At 40.9% G+C, this 23,978-nt stretch overlaps 1 protein-coding gene across 1 annotated transcript in view; it reads left to right on the top strand.

The window, feature by feature from the left end:
* Nucleotides 1–271: 271 nt before the first annotated feature.
* The window catches only part of lhx4 (LIM homeobox 4), a 101,230-nt gene continuing 77,523 nt past the window's right edge, over nt 272–23,978 (top strand). The window contains exons 1-2 of the mRNA XM_067989761.1: nt 272–347; nt 3,180–3,351. Coding sequence (XP_067845862.1) covers nt 272–347; nt 3,180–3,351 — 248 coding nt within the window. The remainder of the gene's footprint in view (nt 348–3,179; nt 3,352–23,978) is intronic.

Below are 23,978 nucleotides of genomic sequence, written 5' to 3'. Positions count from 1 at the left end.
CGCACCCCTGGAGGGGGCACCCTCGGTGCCTGATTGGCAGGTAGGAGCCGATGATGTCATGATGTGTTGGCCTGACTGTATGAGAGAGATCTGGATGTATCAGTGAGAAGGGAATCCCGCATCAACCCAGGCACTGGGGCAGTGGATTAATATATAGATATCTGTACGGATCCGTGTGGAAGACAGGCCGGAATTACATTGTGTTTTTATATATATATATATATATTATTTTTTGTTCTGTGTTGGGGGAGGGGAGGACTTCGTTTTGAAAATGATGCAAAGTGCAGCGATCGCCACAGAGAGTCCTGGGAAAGGAGTTCAGGAGCTGTTGGGAGTCACAGTGCAACGTAAGGACCTTTCAGTACAGGGACGCTTCTAGCCGCGGGAAGCCTTTTTTTTGCTACCAATCCACCTGTCAGTTGCACACATTTCAGAACGAAGCGACCAGGAGAGCTGATACCGAATCAGAGTGGTCGGTAAATGCATTTCGGGGGAGGGGGTGCATGGGGAAGACGGGGGGCGGGGGGGATGGTGTTCAAAAATAATTCAGAGGGAAATAAGATGGATGGCAAACTGCAGGAATTCGAGCAAGCAATTAAAATGTATTTCTAGGCTGCAGTTTAAGTAAGGCCCAGATAAAGGGGCACGGTGACAGTTTATTATTGACGGCACCTTGTGACATAAACCCTGTGTTGGGGTAAGGGCGTGATTGTTGCAACTTTATCATTAAGAGCGCTAGAGACGGTGGGAGGTGTGGGGGGTTTTTTAAACTGTGGTTTCCGGTTACATTAATCACCTGTTATTAAGTACACGGTCCAGGAATGTCCTAGAGCCAAGAGAGCTCCCGTTGAAATGAATATTACAGCATTAGGGAAGTCCAATTTAGATATACCGTAGAGGCTGCGCTCACTGCACGGTTCCCATCCCCAGTGCAGTTATGGAGCAAAGTCGGAGCCAACTTCAGTCAGCCAAGGCTGCAGAAACAAGCGCATCATCTCAGCTGAAATCGCTGACGGACTCGGCAAAGAAAATGTATATTTAATCGACAGCAAATATTCAGTAATTGAGGCACCAGATTTAATATAAACGGCAGCAGGGGATGTACTGATCTGCTCCGGTACTAAGTGACGGTGAGGACGAGGTGTTGGCCAGCGTGTAACTGTGGCCCTGTGTGTCAGAGTGAGGGTCTCCTATTCATCTAACGCCAGAGGTTGGACGGTACAGGAACCTGCAACAGTGGGAACCATCGCTGATGACTTGCTCGACTGGTACAAATATTTAAAGAGCATGCATGGGTAAACGGCCTTAACAGTTTTATCTGCAGGCTATCAGTCCATTTTAATCTTGTATCGCCAAGGCCTATTGACAGCCCTTAGCATCTTATTAACCTCCCTCCAGCTGAAAGGAGCAAATATGTGTATATATAAAATACTAATATTAAACAGGGTTGCAATCGTTTATTACAACATGTTGGTAAATAGGTAAAAGTGTCAACCGTGAAACACTCACAGCGACAAGGCAGGGGTACTCGTATCTAAACTGGGATCAGCCGGTTGGGGGATTTTGCACTTCTAATGTATCTAAAGTGGATAGAAATATGTGTTTAGTTACTATTTGCAGCTAACGCGTTATCCGTTGAACTGATTCCAGTTGGAAAGGGCAAAGCTGCCTATCTCTCAGAGAACAGAACGAAGCGGCAACATTTATTTATTTACACCAAGCCCACTGCAAGCGAACTGCTAACTACCATCTGCAACGGCTGTCCCGTGGAAAAATTGGAAAGAAATCCAGTGAAACGCTGAAATTATTTAAACCCCTGCACGTGTCGGCTATGTGGGAGGAACTGATCCCATGTATAAAAACCATAAACATGTATTTCAAATCTCAATCACTTTTTATATTTCAATACAAGTTCATTTGTTTTATTAATATTTCTATGCTTTCAAAGCCACACGCCTTTCGTTGTCAGTTCCTTTGTAATGGAACTCAAAGCAAGTATATTCCACAGTGATATAACACCACAAAATAATTCCCAGTCATAACACTCGCCTTCCTACAGATACTCCTCATTTTGATCAACGTAACTGTTAGTTATTTTAAATTTGCAATAAAATAACGCAACTGTGAGTTCCAAGGCACTTTCTGCCTGGTCACAGCTAAATTCAACGTGTAAGTGTTTATGGAAGAGATAGGACTGGGCTTTTGGACATTATAATTATCCTTATTTTCCATTTAGAGTCAATGTGGGCATTCTGTCCAGGTTTTGTAATTTTAAACAGTCTCTCACTCGATTCACTTCTCTCCCTCATCCTTCATTTCTCTCATACACATACACTGCTCACACAGTTACAATTGAATAGGTGTGTTTTTTTTGTTAGTAATATGCCGCAATGTTTTTAGTTCCTGTTCTCATTTTGTAATTAAAAGTATTTAAATCAGAAATTGCCAAACGCTAAGTATTTCAATCTAGCGAATACTGTCTGTTGAAATTACAGCGTGCCTTCGGGCCAAAGCTACGTCAAATCTCTTCACTGTTGTCTCCTGGTTTTCCAAAATCAGGATAAAAATATATTACAGCCCACGTTCTCCAGTTATTGCCAGGGTTCCCGCTGACAGTTTGTGAATGAAGCACGCACCTTTCTGTAAACCGTGAATTAGAAAATGCTGCGTTTCGCTGGTACCTGCGCTCGATAACAATCCGGTCTGAAGATGAAAGGGAAAGTGTATTAAAATAATACAATGGGGCATCTGAAAAGTTTGACCTTTCAATAGAAGTGATATTCTCGGAGTAATAACTGCCCTGTTAAACCAAATCAACTCTGGGTTATTGATCTGGATAAAATCCCTCAACAGGCACCAGGTTTATTCTGCAAACGGTGGGTTTTACATTCAGCCTGACTTCTGGATGGTTGGCTTCTCTCCTTGTCTACTGTTTGTCGTTCACACTCTATCTATCTATCTATCTATCTACCCCTCTACATTCCAGTTCTTGTGTAAATGTCCATTTGACACCTTCATTATTTTCTTCTGAGATTTATCTTCCCTTTTTATGTTCTGCTCATGTTTGATTCCTACCCTTCTCTCGTTCTCTCACACATGTATAATCCCTCCCGCCCCCTCTATCGGGGATACGACTGCATCTCTGCCGGTTTGTTAACGTCTTTTTCTCTCCTTTGCAGAGATCCCGCTGTGTGCAGGCTGCAACCAGCACATCCTGGATAAGTTCATCCTGAAAGTGCTGGACCGATCTTGGCACAGCAAGTGCCTGAAATGTGCTGACTGTCAGGTCCAGCTGGCAGACAAGTGTTTCTCCAGGGTCGGAAACGTTTACTGCAAGGAAGACTTCTTCAAGTGAGTCAGCTCGGGCTGCATGTAGCACGGCCAAAGGGCAGCGTAGTCCAGCTAACACTTGTACGGGGGGGCACTTTAGAAAAGCATCTACCTCATTCAATGCCCCATCCCCATCACATTCCCGGCGTTGTCCGTGCCTGGGTGGCCCTGGAGAGGGAGCATGCGGTGCCCACCGGCACGCTTGGGACCTTTCGCGACCGATGGGCACCGTAGGGTATAGAAGGGATAATTCATATCCATAACAACGTTATGATTTAATTATCATTTGTGCACCGTTTCCGCATTAAGCATAGTTATTGTTGATTTATTATATTTGTGGTGCCCAGGGCACTTGCAATAATATTTTATGTTCCCATCTGGTGTCACTGGCGTAACTCAGTGTCACCCCTACAGGTTGACCAAAAAAGGCCCATCCCCATCACATCAATTGTCATTTGGCGTTGTTATGTTAAAATTCGGATCTGCATACTTTTAAACCCACCCATTAATCTCGTTTCAAACAAAACACTGCCTTGGTCACAGACGTCGCTTTTAGTCTAATTTTCTCATATTAACACCGGCTTGTAAAATATCACATTTCTTTATGTTTGATGGCAATAATTGTGTTCTAGATTTGTGTTACTGTACGAATGCAGAAATATATCAGTGACTTGTGTAGTCTGGATATATTTACAGTGAGGGATACCGCCGTAAGTAGAGATCAAACCAACACTACCCCTTTAATACTGACCGCCCATAAAGGGGCAGTCCGCACTAATTTAAGAGCCGGTGTGTTATATTGAGCGTTGCGCTGCCCTCATTCTGTTTCATACAAGTTCTTTTCCAGCTGGGAGACTAGGGCAAAGACGCACAGGGTAGTGTTATATTAGAAAGCAGTTAAAGAGGGGCGGGTGAGGGATGCTGTTTAAACAAGAAGTCACAACAGAAAGGGGCGGAATATGTCCTGTCAGAGGGAAAGGAGAGACCTGCTTCTCCGGGATAAGAGCTAGTTATGTGAATAGGTTGGACTGAAATCAGATAATTCAACAGCTCGTATCTGAGTACTCACGCTGGGCTGAGGTACAGGTGGGGGGAGGGGGCCGAAGGGAGGATGACTGGTACTTTCTGAGGATTTGGGATGATTTGTATCAATATTATGGGATTGTTCGTATCAATACTAATATTCTGCGGTTTCCGTGCCTAGGATTTTGTACAATTAACAGTTATTTTGATGCGGTTTGCCAATCTGAGAGCTTTGTCTGGTAATGAATCCCATGACTGGGATTTTCCTGACCTTTATTAATAGTGGGACACTGATAAGCCAGAATATATTCAGCGGTTTGGCTCTGTAGTACAGGCCTGGTATTCTTAGTTAAAACATGATGGTGCAAAAAACACAACCTTCACCTTTAGAGAGAAGGGGCAATGAGAATGTTTCAGCCTTGGCGAGAGTTACCTCTTACACTGCAAAAATATAATTATTCAATTAATATTTCTAGTAGAAAGTAAACGACTCAAAACGCTGGTTATGTGTGTGTGTATACAATAGATAGATAGATAGATAGATAGATAGATAGATAGAGATGTATGAAATACTAAACATTTTAATATACTTTTGGCTTTTCAAATGTCAGCGCCATGTTCACCTTAGGCGGGCTAGTTATTATAGAAAAGGAGAGTAGCCGGTGTGATTTGAAGGCTTCATACCTGACAGCTGGTATATTGTGACCGCTAGAGAGAACAAATGGTCAATGTTAGTTTCAAGAGGATTTTGTGGAATTGAAGTCCGGGAAATGTGAACGAAAAATGTTAGTACAGTACTTTAAAACGGGGGGAGTGGGTGTTGGTTTTAAATTAGGTCCTAATTCCGTTGCCTTGTATTTGGGATCACAGTGTAGAAACTCATCCTTTTCATTTCAGTTATTATTCTACAAATAAAATACAATTACTGTACCAATTTCTAAAATCTTGCGTTGTAAAAGACCGCTATCCCTGCCGACGAGTGTTGTGTTTGGTGTTTTCAGCTCAGATTGGATTTTTAGACTCTCACTATTTGTTCTTGTCATTCTGTGGAGTTTTTTCTCTCTCTCCCTCTGGTGCATTTTGTTGACCCAAATACTGAAGATTAACTTCTGCGGGTTTCCCAGCGAATTACACTGAAAATCCGAACCCTTAATCACCTCACCAAACAGCATCTGTCCGCTCTCAATGCAGCCGTCAACGCCGCCGTCCTCTGGTTTAAATTGAACACAAGATATATTGAAATAAAGATTATTATTTTTAAAAATGCAGAAAAATATAAATTGACATACATATTATCCCTGTCAAAGCAAGGGTGGCAGGTATTCCAAACTTGGGCTGAAGGGCTCCTCACAAGAGAGTTGATTGTGGGAGAGTACTGTTTAAACTGGGTCGGAGCAACAGTCGGAATATTGGCGGATATTTGTTTAAACGCGATTGTCTGCAAACCCGCACATTGTGTAGTTTCTGTACAACTGGGACCGGTCTGTTACTGGGGTTGGGACCTATGTTGAAATTGGAGTGATCTTTAATTCGGAATATTGTACCACCACAGTTTAAATCAGACAGGCCTTTAAACCGAGATATTGTGTGATGACTGATTAAATTTGGGAAGGTCTTTTAACCGAGGTATTATGTGACCACCGTTTAAATTGTGCTGGCCTTTAAACCGGGATATTGTGTGATCATTTATTAAAGTGGACAAGTCTTTAAACCGGGATATTGTGTTTTAAAATCGGAATATTGCATGATCTTTCTTTACATCGGGGTGATCTTTAAAGCGGAATATTGTGTGATCACGGGGGTAGGTGTGAGGGTCTTTGAGTAGATTGAAGTGTATCTGTATGGCACTGGGTATATACTTGCCATATGTTTATTTGGACAGAGTTTAGCATTAGAAAGTAAAAGCCCTCTGTTCAACCGCCTAGAAAACCAGAAATCGGAGATTGTCTTGTGAAGAATTTTCTATGAGATCCCTTCGGTGTTTTGCTTTTTGCCTTAATTAATCCTTCATTTGACAGTATTTTACAAAGAGGATCCTATAATCCGTCACTGCAGGATCCCGCGCTAACCTGGGTAGCAATTCAGTGAGAGATTCCCACTGCTTTGCAAACACGCTCCTCACCTGCCCGCGATACTTGCCTTCTGAAAAATCTCAAAAGAAATTAAAATAAAAACGAAATTTGAGACTTTTATCCGACGTGTTAAAATCACATTAAAACGACATATTTTACAAAAATACCAATTAGGATTTCTATTAAATGTTAATTTCTGCTCAGTTTCAACCGCTTAAAGCTGATACTAGAGCCCTCGAGCCGTTGGAATAAAAAGCCTGCGAATTTATATATTTATACACCTTTTAAAACTGGACAGAAATTGAAGGGTTCGGTAATATCATATCATCCGGTTACAAGCGCCGATCCTCAACGGAATAAAAATCTGAGGCTCTGTTATATGAAACAGCAATAACCCGGAGTAATATCTGAAAATAGAGAAAATAATTCCGTACTCAATAGTGCAAAATTTAAAAAGGAAAATGAACGTTGGTAAAAATCATTTTATAATCCACAGATTGCAAGTGAGGAACCTGGAGTGCAGCCTGAGACAGGGGAATACATTCAAAATTAATAATGAAAAGTAATCTAAAACAAAGAAATCAGTAAAGAATGAGTTGGATTTGAAGGGTGAAGTGTGGCAGGATGTGAAGTGTGAGCTGGATTGGAGGGGTGAAGTGTGAGCTGGATGTGAAGTGTGAGCTGGATTGGAGGGGTGAAGTGTGAGCTGGATGTGAAGTGTGAGCTGGATTTGAGGGTGAGTTTCACAGGGACCCATTCGGATCTTTCCACTTGCACTATCCCAGATTCCAATCCCCTCCCAAATCTGTTGACCATTCTGGAAATGTGTTTCCTTGTAATGAGCCACTCTGATGATAGAATCATAGAAAGTTACGGCACAGAAGGAGGCTATTTGGACCGTCATGTCTGTGCCGGCTGAAAAAGAGTATCCAGCTTAATCCCACTTGCCAGCACTTGGTCCTGTAGCTTTGTAGGTTACGGCACATCAAGTGCACATCCAAGTACTTCTTAAATGAGTTGAGGGTTTCTGACTCTGCCACCCTTTCAGGCAGTGAGTTCTAGACCCTACCACCCTCTGGGTGAAACAATTTCTCCTCAACTCCCCTCTAATCCTTCTATAAATTATTTAAATCTCTGCCCCCTGGTCACTGACTCCTCTGCTAAGGGAAACAGGTCCTCCCTATCCACTCTGTCTAGCCCTGATATAATTTTATAAAGCTCAATTAAATCTCCTCTCAGCCTCCTTTGTTCCAAAGAAAACAACGCCAGCCTATCCAATCTTTTCTCATAGCTAAAATTCTCCAGTCCTGGCAACATCCGCATAAACTCCTCTGTACCCTCTCTGGTGCAATCACATCTTCCTGTAATGTGGTGACCAGAACTGTATGCAGTACTCAAGCTGTGGCCTAACCAGTGTTTTATAGAGTTCTAGCATAACCCCCCTGCTCTTATATTCTATGCCTCCACTAATAAAGGAAAGTAACCTATCTTCCTTCTTAACCACCTTATCTACCTGTCCTGCTACCTTCAGGGATCTGTGGACATGCACTCCAAGGTCCCTCTGTTCCTCTACACCTCTCCAAATCCTCCCATTTATTGTGCACTCCCTGGCCTTGTTAACACCCCCCCCCCCACCAATTGAATTACTTCACAATTCTCTGGATTGAATTCCATTTGCCACTTGTCTGCCCACCTGACCAGTCCATTGATATCTTCCTGCAGTCTACAGCTTTCCTCCTCACTATCAACCACATGTCCAATTTTTGAATCATCTGCAAACTTCTTGATCAAGCCCCCCACATTCAAGTCCAAATCATTAATATATACCACAAAATGCAAGGGACCTAGTACTGAGCCCTGCGGAATCCCACTGGAAACAGCCTTCCAGTCGCAAAAACACCCGTCAACCATTACTCTTTGCTTCCTGCCACTGAGCCAATTTTGGATCAAACTTGCCACTTTCCCTTGAATCCCATGGGCTTTTACTTTTTTGACCAGTCTGCCATGTGGGACCTGGTCAAAAGCCTTGCTAAAATCCATATACACTACATCAAATGCGTTACCCTCATTGACCCTCCTTGTTACCTGCTGAAAAAATTCAATCAAGTTAGTCAGACCCGACTTTCCCTTAACAAATCCATACTGACGGTCCTTGATTTACCCTTGCCTTTCTAAATGACTATTTATGCTGTCCCTCAGAATTGATTCCAATAACTTGCCCACCACTGAATTTAGACTGACTGGCCTATAATTACTCGATCTATCTTTTTCTCCCTTTTTATACAACGGTATAATGTTAGCAGTCCTCCAAATCTCCGGCACTACGCCTGCAGCCAGGGAGAATTGAAAAATGATGGTCAGAGCCTCTGCTATTTCCTTCTTTGCTTCTTTTAACAGCCTGGGATACATTTCATCCGGGCCTGGCAATTTATCAACTTTCAAAGATGCTAAACCCTTTAAATACTTCCTCTCTCACTATGTTTATCCCATCAAATATTTCACACTCCTCCTCCTTAACTACAATCTCTGCATCGTCCCATTCTTTTTGAAGACAGATGCAAAGTATTCATTAAGAGTCATACCCACATCTTCCGCCTCCATACATAGGTGATCTTTTTGGTCTCTAATAGGCCTTACTCTTTCCTTAGTTATCCTCTTGCTCTTTATGTATTTATAAGACATTTTAGGGTTTTCCTTAATTTTACTTGCCAGTATTTTTTCATGCCCTCGCTTTGCTTTCCTAATTTCCTCTTCAATTTTACCCCTGCACTTTTTATACTCCTCTAGGCTTTTTGCAGTATTGAGCTCTCAGTATCTGACATAAGCTTCCCTTTTTTGCCTTATCTTATCCTGTACGCTCCTTGTCATCCAGGGGGCTCTAGATTTGGCAGTCCCACCCTTTATCTTTGTGGGAATAGATTTTCTCTGAACTTCTTGAATCTCCCCCTTGAATGCCGCCCACTGATTTACCTTCAAGTAGCTGTTTCCAGTCCACTTTTGCTAAATAACTTCTCAGCTCAGTAAAATTGGCCTTTCCCAATTTAGAACTTTTACTCCTTTTCTGTGTTTGTCCCTTTCCAAAACTATGCTAAATCTGACTGAATTATGATCACTACCACCAAAATACTCTCCCACTGATACTCCTTCCATGTGCCCAGCTTCATTCCCTAAAACTAAATCCAGAACTGCCCCCTCTCTTGTTGGGCTTGCTATGTACTGGCTAAAAACGTTCTGCTGAATGCAATTTAAGAATTCTGCGCCCTCTATACCTTTTACACCGATTGTATCCCAGTTAATATTCGGGTAGTTGAAATCCCTTCCTATTACTGCCCAATTGTTTTTGCACTTCTCAGAAATTTGCCTACATATTTGCTCTTCTATCTCCCTCTGACTGTTTGGGGGTCTATAGTACACTTCCAGAAGTGTGGCTGCCCCTTTTTTTGTTCTTTAGCTCAACCCATATGGCCTCACTTGATGATCCTTCTAACATATCATCCCTCCTCGCAGCTGGGGGTAATTGCTTCTTTAACCAATATTGCCACCCCCTCCTTTTGTATCCCCCTCTCTATCTCGTCTGGAAACCCTGTAACCAGGAACGTTGAGCTGCCATTCTTGTCCCTCTCTAAGCCATGTTTCAGTAATAGCTAAGATATGAAACTTCCACGTGTCTATCTGTGGCCTTAGTTCACCTGCCTTATTCACTATATTCCTTGCATTGAGGTATATATCATTAAGCACTGCCAAAGTTCTTTGTTGTCCAGTTTCCTAATTCCTTAAAATTTGCCTGCAGGACCTCATCCCTCTTTCTACCTATGTCACCAAACAACTCAGGTCAGAATTGGAGACCCAACATTGAGCTTACACCGTGGCCCGATTCGGCCGGTTCTGATGGTCGAAATAGAATACCTTTTACTAAACTCGTGATACCTGTACTTTTCTCTCCCATACATTTCAATCGATACAGCTGGACCCCGGATTTCGCTGCCGTCACTAGTAACTAACTGTAGAAATGTCCCAGGCTTGTTTTCTTTCTTGAATATAGCGTAGAGGGAACTCAAAAAAGGTTCCCTGTGTAAACAAATGAAAAATAAATAAAAATGTATAAATTGAAAACACATTTCAAAGGTACAATGAAAGAGAAGCAATATTCTAATTATAAACAAGCCTTGCGGATGTGAATCTATGTGCCCCACAGCAGGCAATGGGTAACTCAGTGTAAGAAAATAACCGTGTAGATAATGATAAAGAGGTTGGTCGGAGCGATACTTCGGTCATTGGTCACTGAACTGTATTTGAGGACCTCCTTGTACTGCGGGAACATCCCAGAAAGAATAATGTTTACAGCAAAGGCCCGGAAACAGTGAGTGCCTCATTCTTTACTGAGTTTACCTTTGGTTTAACTTTATTGAAAACAGTTTATGTGTGTGTATATATATATATATATTCAATCCAGGGCTGGATGATGGGAGATTACCGAGTCAGGTAACTCGATTTTGCTCAGATCCGGTTCTCCATCCTATCGGGATTTTTAAAAAATACAAGATTGCAGTATAACCGGGGAGCAAATTGTGCTGAAATTTGAGTTGTTTCCTTTTTGCGGGGTACCACAATGCAGGAAACCATTAGAACAGTAGTTAAAGGTAGATCAGCAGTCTGGAAACTAGGCAAACGCTACAGGTGACTCACTTATTTCAGAAAGCTTTTGGCGAGAACCTCATGGATTTCTGCGACCTATGGACCAGTTAGGATTACTCCTCAGCTCACTTCCCTTCTCAGGGTGAAGCCACCAGTCCCTTAAATCTCACATCCTTTCCTTCTGCAAGGCTGCGCTTCCACTACAACTGTAGCCTCAGTGCAAAGCCTTTCAATGTACTTTTACTATGACTCGGGAGTCAGGACCCAACCCGACTCCGGTGTCAAGCTGAGTTTGACTCATTGGAAGATGAGCCATATTGGGAAAGATAAAAGAAAAAATTTAGATAAGTTAGTTAAATTAAGGAAAAACAAAGCATCAGGGCCTGATGGGATACATCCCAGGTTCCAGAAGGAGCTGAAGGTGGAAATTGCCGAGGCCCTAGAAATAATATTCCAGGGTTCTATTGAGTGCAGACGTGTGCTGGAGGACTGGAGAGTGGTCAATGTAGTCCCCATTTTTAAAATGAGAGACCAAGCTAATCTGGGTAATTACAGGCTGGTTAGCTTAACATCTGTGATAGGGTAAATTTTAAGAGTCGTTTATTAAGGTTGAAATTACCGAGTATCTAGATAAAGAGAAAATAGAAGCAGCCAGCACAGATTTTGAAAGGCACAATGGTGCTTAACAAATCTCATAGAATTCTTTAAGGAGGTGACAGACGTGGTACATGGAGGAAATGCAATGGATATGTAAGAGGACATATAAATATGAAGAAAGACTGAAAAATTGGGCCTTTTTTCATTAGAACAATGCAGACTACGGGTATATATAATAGAAGTTTTTACAATTATTTAAGGATGGGACAGGGTAGCTAGAAGCAGAATGTTTTCAATGGTGGAGCGATCAAGAATGAGGGGCTATAGATACCAGATTAAATGTAAGAGATTTAGAGCAGAGGGCAGGAGAAACCTTTGCATGTAGAGTTGTGAGGTTGTGGAATTCACTTTCAAGGTTAGTAGGCACCTCATGGGAGGATACCAAAGAAGATTAAGGGGTATGGAATTAGGAGGAGGATAGCAAACTGAATTAAACATTGGCTAGTAGGGAGAAAACAGGGAGTAGGAGTTAAGGACAGTTTTTCAGAGTGGTTGGAAGTGGATAGTGGTATCTCAAAGGGTTCAGTTCTGGGCCCACTTCTGTTTGCTGTGTTTATCAATGATTTGGATATAGGCCCAGAAAGAGTGGTATCAAAATTTGTAGATTATATCAAAATAGGAAGTACAGTTAATGTTTTATGAAACCAAAGGAGACTGCCAAGGGATATTCATGAGTGTGGGGAATGGGCTTAAAAATGGCAGATGGAATTCAATGTCAGTAAATATGAAGTGATGCATTTTGGTAAAAATAAACAGCAGTAATTTTATTCTGAATGGAAGGAGGCTCGGTGCTGTGGAAAAGCAAAGGGATTTTGAGGCCCAGGTTCACAGTACATTAAAGGCAGCCCCTCTGGTTGATAAGGCTGTAAAAAAAAGCTATAGAATTCTAGATTGTATCTCAGCATAGAATATAAAGGCTGAGAGTTAATGATGAGCCTATATAAAACCTTTATAACACCCCAGTTAGAGTATTGTGTGCAGTATGGGGCTCTATACTATAGGAAAGATACTGAGGCTTTAGAGAGACTACAATGCAGATCGACCTGGATGCTGCCTGGTAAGAGGGCATACAAATATGAAGAAAGACTTGAAAAATTGGTTCTTTTTTCATAAGAACAATGCAGATTATGGGGATATATAATAGAAGTTTTTAAAATGATGTAAGTGTGGGACAGGGTAGATAGAAGCAGGCTGTTTTCAATAGTGGATGGGTGAAGAACACGGGGCTATATATACAAGATTAAATGGAAGAGATTTAGAGCAGGGAACAGGAGAAACTTCTTCACACAGAGACTTGTGAAGCTGTGGAATTCGCTTCCAGGGTTAGTGGTTGAGGCAGAAACTGTGTCAACATTTAAGATTATATTGGATAGGTAGATGAATGAAAAGGGGTTGAAGGATATGGGGACAGGGTGGTAAATGTGATTAGAATTATTTGCTTGTGTGGAGGGTAAATGCCTGCATGGACTGGTTGGGCCGAATGGCCTGTTTCCGTGCTGTAAGTTCTGTGTATTTCTATGTATAGGAGTGTGCTTTGCTCTAGAGTCAGTTCGGGCCCTGACTCTTGATTTACACTACAGATTCTAAGCATTATTTATTCTCGGGACGTGGGTGCTGATAGGGCCGCATTTATTGCCTGTCCTCAGTTGCCCAGTGTAGGTGGTGGTGGGCCTTCTCCTTGAACTACTGCAGTGCTTGTGTTGATCGCAGTGCTTATGTTGATGGTGCTCCTGCAATAGTGTTGGGTAGGGAATTCCAGGATAGTGACCAGCGATGATGAAGGAATGGTGATATATGCCCAAGTCAGGATGGTCTGTGGTTTGGAGGAGGTGATGGCGATTGTATGGCCTTTTTCTGATTAGTTGAAATATATTTTTGTGCTTAAAGATCTGAATTGGTGGAAAATTTGAATTAAGTAATTTTGAATTAAGAGTGGACTGTAAGCCTAGTGCTACATCAAGATTTTTTTCTCCCTCCTCCCGTCAGGCTTGAATTTACACTAACCATGCCCTGCGTCATCAAGTTTGACAATACCGCAATGTGGATACTTTCACTTCGGCATTTTATATAAGGTTGAAAGATCCTGTTTCTGCAAAGCAATTTTTGTCTAGGGCTTCCCCCCTTTGACACTGAGCGTGGAGAGTTGCTCTCAGTGTGCGAGCCTGACTCCATATGTTGACTGAAACAGGTGGCCTTAACCCAGTGAGAGAATTTGTAACGTCAGATTTTCACAAATCTGCGATGCCATCGGGTCGCTGAATGTTGAGCCGTTTGCATTATGGAGTGCAGGCAAACAAGGGAGAACTGTGTGCCTGCTCTTGGCTGCAATCAATTTGAATACCACGGCTCTATTTGCTAACTATAATTCCATTGTTAACCTTTGGCCTGAGCCGAAGCTAATGCTATAGGCAGCATGCTGTGAATCTGTCAATGGTTAAGAACACGCATCAAACTGGTATTGAATGAAATGCAGATACTGCACTGCTGCAGAACCATTGCTCTTTCTGGAGTGTGACAGACCTACAATGCAGCAGCGCAGGTAGTAATGAGATCGGAGAATTATTCTCACCATGGTTAAATCATGCTGATAATTGTTCCACAGAGTGATGCATAGTGTGGAGCGTTACGTGAGAATAACCACTATAAGATCTTCAACGGCGAGACTAATCAGTGTCACAACAATTAGATTGTTAGCAATGCTCACAATGCCATTGGGAGGAGACAGGAGCATTGGGTTGCTGAACACTGATGAAATAGAAATAGGTTTCCAAAAAAAGGAAGAATCTACGAGACTATGGCATTTATCTATCTACCTCTATCTCTCGCTCTCTCTATCGCAAGTGGCCTAGGATTTGCTGGAGAAAGGCATCTGGCAGCGTGCCCAATTAGTTAGACTTTACCCTGCGCCATTCAGCTCAAAAAATGTTTACCCTGTAAGTTGCTGGAAGTGCAAGCTGATAACTGCACGACAAGGGCAACAGGGCACCTGGGACCTTGGAGAATGATGGGACCAACAGTGTATCTCCTTAACTGATGGGGCCATAATTTGCTGCAGCAGGGCATTGTCTGCCGTTGGTTAGACTTGCTCTTGCACATTTAGGTTTTTTTTGCATGGCAAATTGCTGAAAGTGCGAGCTGATTACATCGCAGCGAGGAAAACAGGGCATTTGGGACCTGAGTGAACAGGGCAACAAACAGGGTATCTCCTTAATCAATCAGTTTGAAGGATTGTGAAATTAACAGTGCAAGGACTGAGAAGGAAGTGTAAATTAGAGTGGATGAATTCAATGTCAAATCAGATACAGAAAGAGAAATAAAGAGAGGGAAAGAAGTATTGGAATAAGACAGAGAGAAAAAAGAGACTGAAAGGAAAAGTTAAAAAAAATTAGATTTGACATTTTTAAAATCTCCAATAACAATTAAAACCTGAAGGAATGAGACTAGCAGTGGAGCAGCGCAGCTCAGACAGCAGATTTTGGATATTTAAGTTTACTTGCACATCTGCCCCTCATCTGAAGTTGCTGTAGCATTTGGGCATAAATAACGGAGAGTGCCACTGGCCTCACCATTGTTTTGACAGAAAAATCTGGGCCAATGAGATTTAAGGATTGAGAAATAAACAGAGGAAGGACTGAGAAGGAGGGTGAATTCAAGTCAAATCAGTTTTTTTTTATACATTCATGGGATGTGGGCGTCGCTGGCAAGGCCAGCATTTATTGCCCATCCCTAATTGCCCTTGAGAAGGTGGTGGTGAGCCACCTTCTTGAACCGCTGCAATCTGTGTGGTGAAGATTCTCCAACAGTGCTGTTAGGAAGGGAGTTCCAGGATTTTGACCCAGCGACGATGAAGGAATGGCAATATATTTCCAAGTCGGGATGGTGTGTGACTTGGAGGGGAGCGTGCAGGTGGTGTTGTTCCCATGTGCCTGCTGGCCTTGTCCTTCTAGGTGGTAGAGGTCGCGGGTTTGGAAGGTACCGTCGAAGAAACCTTGGCGAGTTGGCACCTTGGTACAGAAAGAGAAATAAAGAGAGGGAATAAGGGAGACAAAAAAAAGAGACAGAAAGGAAATTTTAAAAAAAATTTAAATTTGACATTTTTAAAATTTCCCAACAACAATTCTCTACCTGAAGGAATGAGACTCCATTAATTGTTCACTTTCTGGGCCAGAGAGGTTGATTGGCAGTCATTAACAATTATCATGTCGTTAAAAGGGTATTTGCACAATAAATTATGGGCCATGTTGTGCTGAAAAAAATAACAGCATGTGAACAATGCATGCTGTATTAATGTGCAAATCGGCCAGCAACTTGTGGCGAGGGAGAGGTACCCCGTTAATTGCAAATTGCCATAATTTACTGACCGATTTGCGCCACTCCGCTGTTAGCTTTGCAAAAATGACATCTCACACTTAATCTCTCCATGAGTTTCATGAAATTGTTGCAATTGCACATTAATTGCCCATTAAATTGCACATTAATTGCTTGATGGCCGGCGCGGACACGATGGGCCGAAGGGCCTCTATCCGTGCTGTATAACTCTATGACTCTATGACTCTAAACTTGTCACAGAAAGTTAACTCCAGTGATTATCAGCGTAAGTACCCTTTTAATGACGTGATGATTGTTAATGACTGCCAATGAACCTCTCTTGCCTAGAAAGTGAACAATTTGAAGTGTGGAGTCTCATTCCTTCAGGTTATGAATTGTTTTAGGAGATTTTTTTAAAAATCAAGTTTTCATTTTAACATTTTTATTTCCTACTTTTCTTTTCTGTCTCTTTTTTCTCTCTCTTAATCCAATCTTTCCTTCCTCCTCTATTTCACTTTCTGTACCTGATTTGACATTGAATTCACCCACGCTAATTCACTTTCCTTCTCAGTCCTTCCTCTGTTTATTTCTCAATCCTTTAATCTCATTGGTTAAGGAGATACACTGTTTGTCCCGTTGTTCACAAAGGTCCCAGATACCCTGTTACCCTCGCTGTGCTGTTATCAGCTCACACTTACAGCAACTTTTGCACAAAAAATGTTAGCACCTGAATGTGCAATTGGAAGTCTAACTAACAGGGCATGCCGTGAGATGTCCCATTCCAGCAAAATCTGGCCCAATTAGATTTAACTTTCTGCGGTGAGTTTAATGGGCAATTAACATGCAGCAACTTCATGAAAATCATGGGGCGGTTAAGGGAGAGATCCCATTTTCACGAAGCTAACGGTGGAGTGTCGCAAATCGTCCAGCAACTTGTGGCATTTCGCAATTCACGGTGGATCTTATCCTCGCCACAAGTTGCTGGCCAATTTGCACATTAATAACAACATACATCGTTCACACGCTGCTATTTTCTCAGCAAATTCTGGTTCTCTCTCTCTCCTTCTCGCTCTTTTCTTCCCACCCCCTCCCTTCCTCTCCCCCTCTGTTTTTCTCTCTTGCTCTCTCTTTCCCTTTCTCTCTCTGAGAGAGAAAGGTTTTTTTAATATATATTGCTGTCATTTATATCCATATACCATCCTGGATCTATATCAATCTTGAGTTAACTGTACACATTGAACTAAATGTACTTATTTGTGCAATTATACTCAGAAGTGGAAGCGGAGCTCTGCAATATATTAGTGCTAGATGGCAATTTGCCAAAGTAGACCTAGCCATATAGCACATTAATGCCTTGCAGCTCTGTACCATAAACTGTTACCTAGGCCCTCTGGAATATTAGAACACTTTTCGATGGAATGCTATCTAGCCCCAAAGTACGTTCGTATGATTTTCTATCGTGTGCTAGACCTATCTGACGGTACATCAGCATATTATGCTATACAGTGCTGGATGTTCCCTATAATACTTTAGTATACAGTGCAACGCAGTGCTGAATGTCATCTATCGTGCATTAAAATACAATGCCGTGGACTACTGTATATACCTATAATACATTAATATACTGTGTCATGGAACGCTCATTGTCCCCATAATAAATTAATATACTCCATCATGGAATACTTGATGTTCCTATAGTATATTAATATACTGCATCATGTAATGCACAATGTTCCTATAGTACATTAATATACTCTATCATGGAGCACTTGATGTCTCTATAGTGCATTAATATAATGTGTCATGGGGTGTTCAATGTCCCTTTAGTATATTGATATACTGTGCCGTTCAGCTCTTGATGTCCCTATAGTACATTAATATAGTGTGTCATGGGGCGGTGAATGTACATTAAAATACTGTGCCATGCAGCTCTCGATGTCCTTATAGTACACTAATATACTGTGTCATGGAGAACTTGATGTTGTACTTTGTCATGGAGTACGCAATGTCCCTATAGTATCTATATACTGTGCGATGAAGCACTCGATGTGCCTATAGTACATTAATATAATGTGCAGTGGAGTGCTGGATGTCCCTATACTACATTAATATAATTTATCATGGAGAAATTGTTGTTTCTGTAGTACATTAATGCACTGTGTTATGGAACGCTCAATATCTCTATAATACATTAATACACTGTGTCATGGAGCGCCTGATATCCCTATAGTACATTAATATACTGTAACATGGAGAACTTGATATCTCAATAGTACATTAATATACTGTATCATGGAGAACTTGATAGTCCTATAGTACATTACTGCGTCATGGAGAACTTCATGTTCCTATAGTAGATTAGTACATTGTGTAATGGAGTGGTTGTCGACCCTATAGTACATTTATATACTGCGCCATCGTATTCTCAATATCCCTAAAGTACATTAATATACTCTATCATGGAGTGTTCGACGGTCCTATAGTACATCAATATACTGTGTCATGGAGCGCTCGATGGCCCTAAAGTACATTAATATACTGTGACATGGAACGCTCGATGGCTCTATAGTACATTAATTTACTTTTTCCAGGAGAAATTGTTGTTCCTATTGTACATTAATATACTGTGCCATGGAATGCTCAATGTCGCTATAGTACATGAATATACTGCGCCATGGCCTGCACAATGACCCTATGGAACATTAATATACTGTGTCTTGGAATGTTTAATGTTCCTATAGCACATTAAAAACTGTGCCATACTGTGCTGGAACACTTAATGTCCCTATAGTACATTAATATACTGTGTCATGGAGTGCTCAATGTAACTTTAGTGCATTAATATTCTGTGCCATGGAGACCTCGATGTCCCTATAGTACATTAATATACTGTGTCATGGAATGCTCAATGTCCCAATAGCACATTAATATACTATGTCATAGAGAGCTGGATGTCCCTATAGTATATTAATATTCTATGTCATTGGAGAGCTGGATGTCCCTACAGCACGTTAATGTACTGTGTCATGACGATCTTGATGTACATACAGTATATTAATATACTATGTCATGGAGAGCTGGATGTCCCTAAAATGCATTAATATACTATGTCATGGAGGGCTCGATGTCCCTATGGTACATTAGTATACTGTGCCATTGAGTGCTCAATGTATCTTTAGTGCATTAATATACTGTGCCATAGAGATCTCGATGTCCCTATAGTACTTCAATATACTGTGTCATGGAGAAGCTGATGTGCATATAGTGCATTAATATACTGTGTCAATGAGAGCTGGATGTCCCTATAGAACATTAATATACTGTGTCGTGATGAACTTGATGTCACTATAGCATATTAATATACCGTGTCATGGAACCCTCAAGCACCCTGTATGATTTAGCACTCAATGTCACTATATTACATTAATACACTGTATCACGGAGATCTCGATATCCCTATACTACATTAATATGCTGTGCCATGAAACGCTCAATGTCCATATAGTACACTAATATACTGTGTCATGGAGCTCTCGATGTCCCTATAGTACATTAATATACTGTGTCATGGAGTGCTGGAACTCCCTATGGTACATTAAAATACTGTGTCACGGAGCTCTCGTTGTGCCTATAGTTCATTAATGTACAGTATCATGGAATACTCGATATCCCTATAGTATATTAATATATTGTGCCTTGGAATGCTGGATGTCCCGATTGTTCATTATTATTCTGTGTCATTGAGAACTTGATGTTCCTACAGTGCATTAATATAATGCATTAATATACTGTGTGATTCAGTACTCGATGTCCCTATAGTACGTTAATATATTGTGTAATGGCGCGCTCGGTGTCCCTTTCGTATAGTACTATACTGTGTCATGGAGTGCTCGATGTCCCTAGAGTACATTAATATACTGTGTCATCGAGAATTTGATGTCCTTATAGTACATTAATATACTGAGTGATGGAATGCTCGATGTCCCTATAGCACGTTAATATACGATGCCTTGGAGTGCTGCATTTCACTATAATGCATTAATATAATGTGTCATGGCGATCTTGATGTACATGCAGTATATTAATATACTATGTCATGGAGTGCTGAATGTCCCTACAGTGCATTAATATACTATGTCCTGGAGATCTCGATATACCTATAGTACTTTCGTACACTGTGCCATGGAGAAGTCGATGTCCCTATAGTAGATTAATATAGTGTGAGAAGGAGCGCTCAATGTCTTTATAGTACATTAAATATACTATGTCATGGAATGCTGAATGTCACTGTAGAATATTAATATACTGTGTCATGGAATGCTCGCTGTCCCTATAGTACATTAATATACAGTGTCATGGAGAACTTGATCTGCATATAGTATATTAATATGTAGTGTCATGGAGAACTTGATGGGCCTATAGTATATTAATATACTGTGTCATGGAGAACTTGATTTCCCTATATTAAATTAATACACTGTGTCATGGAATGTACAATGTCCCTGTAGTACATGAATATACTGTGTGATGGGGTGCTGAATGTCCCCATAGTACATTAATATACTCTGTCATGGCGCACTCGATGTCCCTATAGTACATTAATCTACGGTGTCATGGAATGCTTATTGTCCCTATAGTACATGAAGATACTGTGTAATAGGATGCTGAATGTCCCTATAGTACGTGAAGATACTGTGTAATAGGATGCTGAATGTCCCTATAGTACATGAAGATACTGTGTAATAGGATGCTGAATGTCCCTATAGTACATGAAGATACTGTGTAATAGGATGCTGAATGTCCCTATAGTACATGAAGATACTGTGTAATAGGATGCTGAATGTCCCTATAGTACATGAAGATACTGTGTAATAGGATGCTGAATGTCCCTATAGTACATGAAGATACTGTGTAATAGGATGCTGAATGTCCCTATAGTACATGAAGATACTGTGTAATAGGATGCTGAATGTCCCTATAGTACATGAAGATACTGTGTAATAGGATGCTGAATGTCCCTATAGTACATGAAGATACTGTGTAATAGGATGCTGAATGTCCCTATAGTACATGAAGATACTGTGTAATAGGATGCTGAATGTCCCTATAGTACATGAAGATACTGTGTAATAGGATGCTGAATGTTCCTATAGTACATTAATATATTATGTCACGGAGTGCTGGATGTCCCTATAGTACACTAATATACTGTGTCATGGAGTGCTCGATGTCCCTATAGTACACTAATATACTGTGCCACGGATCGCTCTGTATCCATATAGTACATTAATATACCGTGTCATGGATCGTCCGATGTCCCTATAGCACATTAATATACTGTCTCATGGAACGTTCGATGTCCCCATAGTCCATTAATGTACTGTGCTATGGAATGCATGGTACGTTAATATGCCGTGTAATGGAATGCTCGATGTCCGTATAGTACATTAATATATTGTGTCATGGACTGCACGATGTCCCTAAAGTATATTAATATACTGTGTCATGGATCGCTTGGTGTCCTTATAGTGCATCAATGTACTGTGCCATGGAGTGCTCGATGTACCTGTAGTATATTAACATAGTGTGCCACTCGATGTCCCTTTGGTACATGAATATATTGTGCTATGGAGTGCTCTATGCCTCAATAGTGCATAAATATACAGTGTCATTGAATGCTCGAATTCGCTATAGTACATTAATATACTGTGTCATGGAATGGTCGAAGTTTCTTTAGTACACCAATATATCCTGTCATGGAGTGTTCGCTGTAACTATAGTACACTAATATACTTTGCAATGGAGTGCTCGATGTCCCTATAGTACATTAATATATTATGTCATGGAACGCTCAATGTCCCGATAATACATAAAAATACGGTGTCATGGATCGCACGGTGTCCCTATAGTACATTAATATACTATGACATGGAACTCCTCATGTCCCTGTAGTATGTTAATATGTTGTGTCATGGAACATTCGATGTCCCTATAGTAAATTAACGTAGTGTGCTATGGAACACTCGATGTCCCTACAATACATTAATATGTTGTATAATGGCATGCTCGATGTCCCTATTATAAATTAATATACCGTGCCATGGAATACGTGACGTCCCTACAGTACATTAATATACAGTGTCATGGAATGCTCGATGTACCTATAGTACATTAGTATACTTTGTCATGGAATGGTCGATGCCCCTATAATGCATTAATATACTGTGTCATGGAGCTCTCGATGCTCCTATAGTACATGAATATACTGTGTCATGGAATGCATAATGTTCCAATATTAAATTAATATAGTGTGCCATTGAATGCACAATGTCATTGATCTACTTTGTCATGGAATGCTTATTGTTCCCGTAGTACGTGAATACACTGTGTAATGGGGTGCTGAATGCCCCTATAGTATATTAATTGTGTCATGGAGTGCTGGATGTCCCTATAGTATATTAATATACTGTGTCATGGAGTGCTGGATGTCCCTATAGTACATTAATATACTGTGTCATGGAGTGCTGGATGTCCCTATAGTATATTAATATTCTGTGTCATGGAGTGCTGGATGCCCCTATAGTATATTAATATACTGTGTCATGGAGTGCTGGATGTCCCTATAGTACATTAATATACTGTGTCATGGAGTGCTGGATGTCCCTATAGTATATTAATATACTGTGTCATGGAGTGCTGGATGTCCCTATAGTATATTAATATTCTGTGTCATGGAGTGCTGGATGTCCCTATAGTATATTAATATACTGTGTCATGGAGTGCTGGATGTCCCTATAGTATATTAATATTCTGTGTCATGGAGTGCTGGATGTCCCTATAGTATATTAATATATTGCGTCATGGAGTGCTGGATGTCCCTATAGTATATTAATATACTGTGTCATGGAGTGCTGGATGTCCCTATAGTATATTAATATATTGCGTCATGGAATGCTCGATGTCCCTATAGTTCATTAATGCACTGACATGGAGTGCTCGATGTCCCTATAGTACACTAATATACCGTCTAATGGAAAGTTCGATGTCCCCATAGTACATTAATGTACTGTGCCATGGAGTGCTCGATGTACCTGTGGCATATTAATATAGTGTGCCACTGAATGCTCGATGCCCCTATGGTACATGAATATATTGTGCCATGGAGTGCTCTATGCCTCAATAGTGCATAAATATACAGTGTCATTGAATGCTCGAAGTTTCTATTGTACATTAATATCATGTTACATGGTGTGCTCGTAGTCTCTATAGTACATTAATATACTGTGTCATGTAATGTTCGCTGTAACTATAGTACACCAACATACTTTGCAATCGAGTGCTCGATGTCCCTGTAGTACAGTAATATATGTAAGGAGTCGCATAACACCAGGTTATAGTCCAACAGCTTTATTTGAAATCACAAGCTTTCGGAGCTTTGCTCCTTCGTCACTTGATTTGTCCACTTACATTTGTCCACCCCAGTCCATCACCGGCATCTCCACATCATGTACATTAATATACTATATCATGGAACGCTGTATGTCCCGATAATACATTGAAATACGGTGTCATGGAAAGCTCGATGTCCTGATAGTACATTAATAGACTGTCTTCAATCGCATCGTTTCCCTATAGTACATTAATATACTGTGTCATGGAGTGCTCGAGGTCGCTATAGTATATTAATATATCGTATCATGGCGTGCTCGAAGTCCCCATATTACATTAATGTCCCTATAGTACTTTAATATACTATATCGTGGAACGATTCATGTCCCTACAATATATTAATATACTGTGCCATGGGTCGCTCAGTGACCCTATAGTACATTAATATACTGTGTCATGGATCGTTCGATGTCCCTATAGTACATTAATATACTGTGTAATGTAACATTCGATATCCCTGTAGTAAATTAATGGAGTGTGCCATGGAACGCTCGATGTCCCTAC

Source organism: Heptranchias perlo, chromosome 9 (assembly GCF_035084215.1).
Source record: "Heptranchias perlo isolate sHepPer1 chromosome 9, sHepPer1.hap1, whole genome shotgun sequence".
NCBI lineage: Eukaryota > Metazoa > Chordata > Chondrichthyes > Hexanchiformes > Hexanchidae > Heptranchias > Heptranchias perlo.
Note: the sequence above shows the minus strand (reverse complement) of the source record. Positions and strands in the feature narration are given on the sequence as shown.